Source organism: Pelodiscus sinensis, chromosome 22 (assembly GCF_052426305.1).
Source record: "Pelodiscus sinensis isolate ZL-2025 chromosome 22, ASM5242630v1, whole genome shotgun sequence".
Lineage (NCBI taxonomy): Eukaryota > Metazoa > Chordata > Testudines > Trionychidae > Pelodiscus > Pelodiscus sinensis.
The window spans coordinates 4,850,863-4,859,490 of NC_143073.1; the positions used below are offsets into that span (position 1 = coordinate 4,850,863).

An 8,628-nucleotide genomic window follows, 5' to 3' on the forward strand; every position below is an offset into this window, starting at 1 on the left:
TATAAAGGAGTTCAAAACAGTCATGCCATGAGTGTGCATAAGAGGTTAGTGAGCAAGTGGAGTGGAAACACTGGTTGGTAAAATGATTGTGACCAGAGGAGGGGTGTAGGGGGGATGCAGTGTCTGGGAAGATGTCTGGGGACAGGAGCAGGGGTGTAGAAGGTTTGGGTTACATGGAGGAGGGGAGCAGAGGGTTGGAGGAGGGGGAGGGAGGAACCGGGGTGCCAAAGGCAGGCTCTGGCTAAGAGATCTTACCTGGGTGGCTCCCAGCCAGCAGCCCAGCAGGTTCCTTAATCAGGGTCCCTGCCTGCCACACCTCGGGTGCCAAAGGCAGGCTCTGGCTCTGGCCACACCTCTGCACTGCTCACAGCAGCTATAGGGGCCATGTTTGCTGCTGCAGACACTGGCAGCCTGGGCATGAGGGGAGAGGGGCACTCCACACGCTGCCTGTCCTGCAAACAGGCAGCTGCTATTGGCCAGAAATGGGCCAATGGGACTTACTGGGGGGCGGGAGCAGTGTGAGAACCCTCTTCCCCCTTCCCTGGGCTCTCAGCATTCACAGAAGCATATGGCCCCGCAGCAGCCGGCTTCCCTGGGTGCGGAGCAGAGACAGGGGAGGCAGAGAGCCGGCTGAGGCTCCCACAGGCTGGATCCAGTGGCTTTTTGCCCAGCCCTGTTCGATACATTCAATACCACTACCCCTTCCCTTCTACCTTCCTCCGCGTATGGGGCTGCATTGTAAAAAGCAACCTGTAGCATTACAGCTATAAAATGAGGCCTCACAATCAAACCAGGCAGCATGGGCAGGCTCCGTGGCAGGGGGACCCTTCCCATTGGGAAAGCTTTGTTGCTGTTAGAAGACAGGCGGGTGCTGGCTTGAGGCCCGTGGATGGAGCCCTGCGGGAAAAGCAGCCGCCTCCCAAGGAGTCTGTGGGAGTGGCTGCTCCAGGACGGGCCAGCAGAGAGAGCCTGACCTCACACAGCTCCATCCTGACTCAGTTTCCCACCCAGGGTCTCCCCTCACACCATGGCATGATTCTGCCGGCCGGGCAGCAGGTTCCTGCTCATGGTAGCTCCTAGGAGGCTGCCCAAAGCAACCTGCATCCCGCTGGAAAGTGTCACTTCCGTCCTGTTCTGCCCCTTAAGGCTGCTGTGCATGTCGGTGCCAGGGCTGGCTCCGTATCTGGGTCGCCCTGGTCCCGCTTTGCCCCCAGTAACAGCCCCGCGTCTCACGCCCAGTGCGGTGCAGTTCAGGTTGTCATGGCTACACCCTTCCTCCCGCCGATCGAAACCACTCAGGACTTGGCTTAGACACCGGAGGGGCTGAGTTCACTGCCCCTGCCTGTGTGAGTAAGTCAGGCCCGGAGCCACAGCTCCTCTCACCAGCCCCCACCCTGAGGAACCGAGCCCAGGGGCGAAGTGGGGGGGCAGGACACAGAATGGTGGTACCTCAGAGCTGCTACTCCAAGCAGAGCCATCCCTAGGGGGATGCAAGGCCTGGGGCAACCTCCCACCAACACTTCAGGTGCAGGGCCATGGGGAACCCCCCTCTTTCACAGGCCCCACCTCTGCGTCACTGCACCCTGGCCCCTGGAGCTGCCACTGCCACCCACCACGCAGCAACTCCAGCCCCTTCCCCGGAGCTGCCGCTGCTGCCCATCACATGGTGGCTCGAGTCCTGGCCCCCACCGCTGGAGCAGCTGGGCAGCCCCTGTGTGGCCCTGCTGAGGAGGTGGGCCGGAGGCAAATTCTTGGTGCATGCCTGCACAGGCGCACACGTTAGAGGGAACCATGGTTACGACCTGCCTGCAAGGCCTCTTGTCCGGCCGTGTTCCCCTGGCACTGGGCCTCTGCCCATGGCGCCCCTCGCTCTTCCCAGTGACTCACTGCGTTCGGCTACAGGGAGACCTCTGGCTGCTCCCCAGATCTGGCCCCCAGCTCCTTGCTGTAGCTCAGCCCCATCAGTGCAGATGATCTACCCTGCCCCAGCTCTGCCTCCTCTGGCTCCAGGCTGCTGCTGCTCTGCCTCTCTCTCAGCTCCAGTTGTCACTGTCCCCTTAGGGCTGCCCTCTTCTGCTTCAGGCAGCTCCAGCTCACACGGAGGGCAGGCCTCCACGCTCCGTCACTGGCTTGCCTCCCTTGTCAATCTGGCTGACCTGGAGTGTTAGCCTCTCCCCACTGGCCCTGAGGTCTGACAGTCTCCGGATCTTGATTTCTCATCAGCCCTTCCCTTTTCTTTCAGCACTGGCAAAGGGCTGACCAAAAAAACCCAGTTGTGTCAGGAAGGGGCCAGCCGCCCCCTTACATGTAGAGAGTGTCCTTCATATCACAGCAGGAAATCTCCCCGTGTCTGGGGCTCTCTGGGTATGTCTACACTAGCCCCCTAGTTTGAACTAATGTAGGCATTCGAAGTTGTAAATGAAGCCCGGGATTTAAATATCCACGAGGAGGAACGGTAGTTCGAATTATTAGAGATCCTAATTCGAACTACCTACTCCGTGCTGCGTGTAGCCGCGGGCACGGAGTTCAGACTAAGGGACATTTAAAAATGGCGGCGCCTGGGAAGATGCAAATGAAGCCCGGCACAGACATACCCTCTGTGCCTTCCTGAGATTTATACTCCAGACCAAGGGGTGAGTTATATTTTGCAACTGAACCACATTTGGCAACAGCAAGGATCAGTAAGAAACAGTAAAACCAAACCACCACTTTAACAGAAAGACCACACCCTTACAAAGGGGCTGCTGCATTGAGGTCAGCAGTGAAACAGCTCTGAGTTGCCAGATCTCCGTGTGGATTATGATTTTTCTCTTCCACCAGCCACCGCATCCTGATCTGGTTGGACTCCTTGACTCAAACTTCACTTGGGCTTTGACCCTGTTTGACAACATTTCATACCATTAGTCATTTCCATGCTAGGTCAAATGACCGCCCGTGTTTGACAGTTTCAAACAGGTTACTAAACGCTAGTTAATGCTTCTCTTGCAATCCGTGCATATTACTAGCACATAAAGTGTCAGGGAAACCTTGCTTTCAGAGTTCAGCAAATGGCTGAAAATGGAGGTTAGGATGTACAGGTTGAACTTCTGTCCCAAGCAGATGGGACTGAGAAAACTTTTCCCAGTTTGTGTCTGTATGGGAAGTTAGCCCAAATAATAATGGTGCCTCTAGAATGGACTGTCATGTGTTGCTTACCTGGATTGGAACACCAGCAAATCCAAGCCACATTCAGACACACCATCAACCCCACCAGGAAAACTGCCACCCCTAGGTGCAATAGCTGCGGCACACACCAGCTGAGATGAACTGTGGAGGAAGCAAACTCCAGTGGATTGTCATGAACTGGGACAGTCGTTTTGCACCATTTCACTGCATCCTCAGCTTAATTTACAAACCTGGAAATGGAGCTTTTTCGAAAAGAAAAAGAAAAAAAAGAAAAAGAAAAAGAAACTCGGCAGTCTAGACGTGGATCTTTTGAAAATACAACACAGGATCTTTCGAAAAAGGGTTGTATCTTCGAAAGAGCTGCGTCTAGACTGCTGGGTTTTTTTTCCGAAAAAGCTCCATTTTGAAAAAAAGTGACAGCCATGTTTATGCTAACCAAGTGCAGGATATTTAAATCCCCGCTTCATTAGCAATTTTGACGTTAATCTACGTCTCTCTGTTGACAGAGAGGTGAAGTCTAGACACAGCCTGGGTGTGTCTAAACTACAGGTTTTTTTTGAAAAAAGTCGCCTTTTTTCAAAAAAACATCACCTGCGTCTAGACTGCAGCCGCGTTCTTTCCAAAGTACATTGAAAGAACACGGCAGTTTTTTTTATCGTGGTAAACCTCATTTTACAAAGAATAACACCTTTTTTCAAAAGTGCTCTTTCGAAAAAAGGCGCTATTGAAAGCAAACTGCTTTTTCGAAAGAGAACATCTCGACTCTCTTTTGAAAAAGTGTCTCGCTTTTTCGAAAAATCTGCTTGTAGTCTAAACGCTCTCTTTCGAAAGAGGCTTGTAGTCTAGACGTAGCCTCTGTGTCACCTGTTATTTACGTCACAGTTTCTTTTAATTGCAGAAGCGAATATAAAATTACTCACGTTCCAAGAACCTGGCACTTTTTTTAACACTCTTGCCAGAAGAGTTGAATTTAACTTCGCAGGTGAGAATTTTCGCACTGGTCCAGGTGTCCATCAGGATGCTAATGTGACTTATGAGCATTAAGGATCCATCCTTTGCTTTCAGTGATCGCACCAGCCCCCGTTCCTGCTGATCGCCAGAAATATTCCAGGAAATCTGGACTGGGTTGGAAACTCCATGGACAATACAAGCCAGATCAGCCGTCCCAGGGGAGTTGAGGCCAAGCGGGGATGGAACCAGAAGCAAAACCCAGCTGCTGGTGGTGTAGCTGTCTGAGCAGAATAAAGCAGAGAATTTATTGTTCCATCCTGTGTCTGACTCACAACAGACCTGCCACCTGCTTATTATCTAATTAAGGGCACCAATCTTACTTTGTTACAATTGTACATGTCTACTGAAATCAATACAATTACACTGGTGAAACTGACCAGCCCTTAGGAATGTTAATAAATATAATTAATAAATAAATATATTGCTTGAGAATGCAGGGGAGTTATCAGGAAGGCGAAAGCACAACTGGACTTGCAGCTAGCAAGCGATGTGAAGGGTAACAAGAAAGGTCTCTACAGGCATGTTAGCAATAAGAGGGTGATCAGAGAGGGTGTGGGGCCTTTACTAGATGAGGGAGGTAACCTAGTGACAGATGATGTGGGGAAAGCTGAAGTACTCAGTGTGTTCCTTGCCTCTATCTTCATGAACAAGGTCAGCTTCCAGACTACTGCACTAGACAACTCAATATGGGAAGGAGACGGGAAGCCCTCAGTGGAGAAAGAACAGGTTAAGAACTATTTAGAAAAGCTAGACATACACAAATCCATGGGGCCGGATTTAAAGCATCTGAAGGTACTGAGGGAGTTGGCAAATGTCATTGCAGAGCCTTTGGCCATTATCTTTGAAAACTCATGGAGAACAGGAGAGACCCCAGATGATTGGAAAAGGCAAATGTGGTGCCCATTTTTAAAAAAGGGAAGCAGGACAATCCAGAGAACTTCAGACCAGTCAGCCTTACCTCAGTCCCTGGAAAAATCATGGAGGGGATCGTCAAGGAATCCATTTTTAAGCACTTGGAAGAGGGAAAAGTGATTAGGAATAATTAACATGGATTCATCAAGGGCAAATCATGCCTGAACAATTTGATTACCTTCTATGATGAGGAAACTGGCTCTGTGGATATGGGAAAGTCTGTGGATGTGATATACCTTGACTTTAGCAAAGGTTTTGATATCTTCTCCCACAATATTCTTGTCAGCAAGTTAAGGAAGTATGGATTGGATAAATGGACTGTAAAAAGGATAGAAAGCTGGCTAGACTGTTGGGCCTAATGGGTAGTGATTAATGGCTTGATGTAAGGTTGGTGGTTGGTTTCTAGCAGAGTGCCCCAAGGATTGGTTCTAGGGCCAGTTTTGTTCAACATCTTTATTAATGACCTGGATGAGGGGATGGATTGCACCCTCAGCAAGTTTGCAGGTGACACTAAGCTGGGGGAGAGGTAGATATGCTGGAGGGCAGGGATAGGGTCCAAAGTGACCTAGACAGATTAGAGGATCGGGCCAAAAGTAATCTGATGAGGTTCAACAAGGACAAGTGTAGAGTCTTGCACTTGGGATGGAAGAATCCCAAGCATTGTTACAGGCTGGGGACTGAATGGCTAAGTCAAATAGCAGTTTGACAGAAAAGGACCCGGGGATTACAGTGGATGGGAAGATGGATATAAGTCAAAAGTGTGGCCTTGTAGGCAAGAAGGCTAATGGCATATTAGGTTGCATTAGGAGGAGCATTGCCAGCAGATCCAGAGATGTCATTATTCCCCTTTATTAGGCTCTGGTGAGGTCACATCTGGAGTATTGTATCCAGTTCTGGGCCCCCCACTATAGAAAGGATGTGGACACATTGGAGAGGGTCCAGCGGGGGGCAACCAAAATTATTAGGGGGCTGGAGTGCATGGCCTAAGAGGTGAGGCTGAGGGATTTGGGCTTATTTAGTCTGCAGAAGAGAAGAGTGAGGGAGGATTTGAGAGCAGCCTTCAACTGCCTGCGGGGAGGTTCCAAAGAGGCTGGAGAGAGGCTGTTCACAGTAGTGACCGATGGCAGAACAAGGAGCAATGGTCTCAAGCTACAGTGGGGGACGTCTAGGTTGGATAGTAGGAAAAACTATTTCACTAGGGGCATGTCTAGACTACATGCCTCTGCTGATAGAAGCATGTAAATTAGACATACTGACATAGTCAATGAAGTGGGGATTTAAATATCCCCCACTTAATTAAAATAAAAATGGCCACCCTTGAGGTTTTGAAGTCCCAGCTTGACAAATCCCTGGCTGGGATGATTGAGTTGGGATTGGTCCTGCTTTGGGCAGGGAGCTGGACTTGATGACCTCTTGAGGTCTCTTCCAGCCATATGATTCAATGATTAATCTCATGAAATGGGGATTCGTTCAAAATAAAAATTTCTGCAAAAAGAAAAAGGTAAATTCATTTGTGGTTGTGAGGTCAAAACCATCCCCAATCTGGCAGCAATAAATAATGAGGGTAAAACTAAAATGCTTTGAGATCTGTTGCTGGAAAGCACTAATTAATTATATATTTATTATTACTATTATTATTATTATTATTTTATTTTATTTCATCATTGATCATTAAAGGAAAATTTTGAATTGCGTCCCCTAAAAATGAAGAATCTCCTACTTAGCAGTTTCATTTAATTATTATTTTTCAGCTTATTTTCCCCTTTTCAACCATTTCAGCTTTGAAAATTGTTCCATTTCCCTGGGGTGTTTAAACACCTCTGCACTGTCAATCTCTTTCCCCCTTGAATTACACTGTTATCTTTCCTTACCCCCAACAATCAGTGTGGATTCATTGTTGAAAATCAGATGGCTGCTGGATTTAACTGCACAGTAATAGTCCCCAGATTCATCCGGCTGGACGTTGTAGATTTCTAGCGCCAGGCCGTGCGTCTCGGCTTTGCAAGCAAACTTACTTACATTCTGATCATTTAAGCATTTCTTAATGCAGGTGAGCCCTTCATCTGCCCTTCTCCTGTACCAATACACCGAAATGCCACCCCCTTCCAATTTTTCTTCGGAAGAACAGGGGATCTTTGCTGTAGCACTAATTTCGACAAACAGGAATCGCTGCGTCTGGTACAGAGATAACCGTGCTCCCAACACTGCAGAGATAAAACAGATTATGCCGTTAGAGTCCGCTTTCATTGCATCGTTCTCTGCCATAGGCGAATGGAATAGTTCAGGAATAAAACTTATCTCCTCTGATAATACGTATGCCCTGCAAAGTGACTGCAGCTGGACCACTAGAAGCCATGATAAAGCGAGCACAAAGAAAGGGAAGTGCATCTAAACTGCAGCAAAGCTCCCCTAAGCTACCACGGAAACCCAGCGTCCTATTTGCTGAAATGCGGTCCGGTAGCAATAAGGAGTTTTACCCAGGGAAGAGAAGATCAGGTACTTTGCAAAGAGCATATTTGTAGAAAACATGACCAAAGCCTGAGACGCTGCTTCAGCGAAGGGTCACTTCTGATGAAGGACACGACCTACAAGAGCGTGCTGTGCTGTAGATAGTTATCAACTGACTGAGGAGGGGGGAGGAACCCACAAGGGATGCTGTGTTTCTTGCAGACTGTTGATGAATTAATATCAGACCGTGATATACTACAGCAGCGGGGCTGACAGCCACCACGGGCCCCAGAGCAAGGTGGGGTGGGGGGGGATAGCTCTGCACTTTGGAGGGGGCGGGGCCGTGGGCAGAAGGGCCCAGGCTGCAGCACCCCCGCCCCTCTGCTCCATTCAGAGGCCCAAAGCTCCACCCATCGCAGCAGACGAAGCCCTGGGCCCCTTTGAATTGCCGGGCCCTAGGACAACCGCCCCTTTGAGCCTTCCCCATAGGTGGGGCTGTTCTATATTATACATATACATTATATTTCAAAAGCACCCCATGTTCCATTGAGTTTCTATAGGATTTATGCCCTCAATTCTGATGCGTTTGAAAATTGGCCTCACGATGATTGTGTCAATACCCAAATATAGGCCACCACATAAAAAAAATACCCTCCTGTATTCAGCACAGGATGTTGGTTTCCAAAGTGTCAGAATAGTCTAGAATGTGGGTTAATGTGCCACCGCTCCAAGTTACAGTCCATCCGGCACATGGCATGAAAAAACAAGGGAGCTCGTCCTTGTAGTAAGTTGAGGGTCAGTAACGTGGAGTCAGCAGGCCTAAATAGAGGCTTGTAACATGAAAACAGCAACAGGCCTGCCATCTAGTAAGACTTTGGTTCAGTAACACAGGAGCCAAGAAAGAGGCCCTACTGATAAGTGTGTAATTGTGTAAGTTAGGTAGAGCATGGAAGGACACAGGGAGGCACTGGGTACAGACTGTGAGCCAAAGGGGAGTAGCGGAATATCTTAATAAGAAATGTCTTGGTACAAAGACTCCCCAAAAACTAATGCACATACCGACCTAGGTTCAGGACCGGGATAGTAAGTAAG

General features: G+C 49.0%; 1 protein-coding gene across 1 annotated transcript; it reads right to left on the reverse strand.

Moving 5' to 3' along the window:
* Positions 1-2,944: 2,944 nt before the first annotated feature.
* On the reverse strand, positions 2,945-7,400 carry LOC112544996 (uncharacterized). Its single transcript, XM_075908125.2, has 3 exons — positions 6,960-7,400; positions 4,086-4,397; positions 2,945-3,306 (listed from the first exon to the last, which is right to left on the reverse strand). The coding sequence occupies exons 1-3, from the start codon at positions 7,351-7,353 to the stop codon at positions 3,065-3,067; spliced, it is 948 nt and encodes a 315-aa protein (XP_075764240.2). The 5' UTR covers positions 7,354-7,400; the 3' UTR covers positions 2,945-3,064.
* Between the last annotated feature and the right edge of the window lie 1,228 nt (positions 7,401-8,628).

What these genes read in the sequence shown, in the direction of transcription:
- LOC112544996 (XM_075908125.2), bottom strand. Translation starts at nt 7,353, where the DNA reads ATGGCAGAGAACGATGCAATGAAAGCGGACTCTAACGGCATAATCTGT. An exon ending in ATCCACACTGATTGTTGGGG is followed by an intron (nt 4,398 to 6,959) that starts GTAAGGAAAGAT and finishes TATTCTGCTCAG; the next exon opens with ACAGCTACACCACCAGCAGC. An exon ending in AAGTGCCAGGTTCTTGGAAC is followed by an intron (nt 3,307 to 4,085) that starts GTGAGTAATTTT and finishes CTTCCTCCACAG; the next exon opens with TTCATCTCAGCTGGTGTGTG.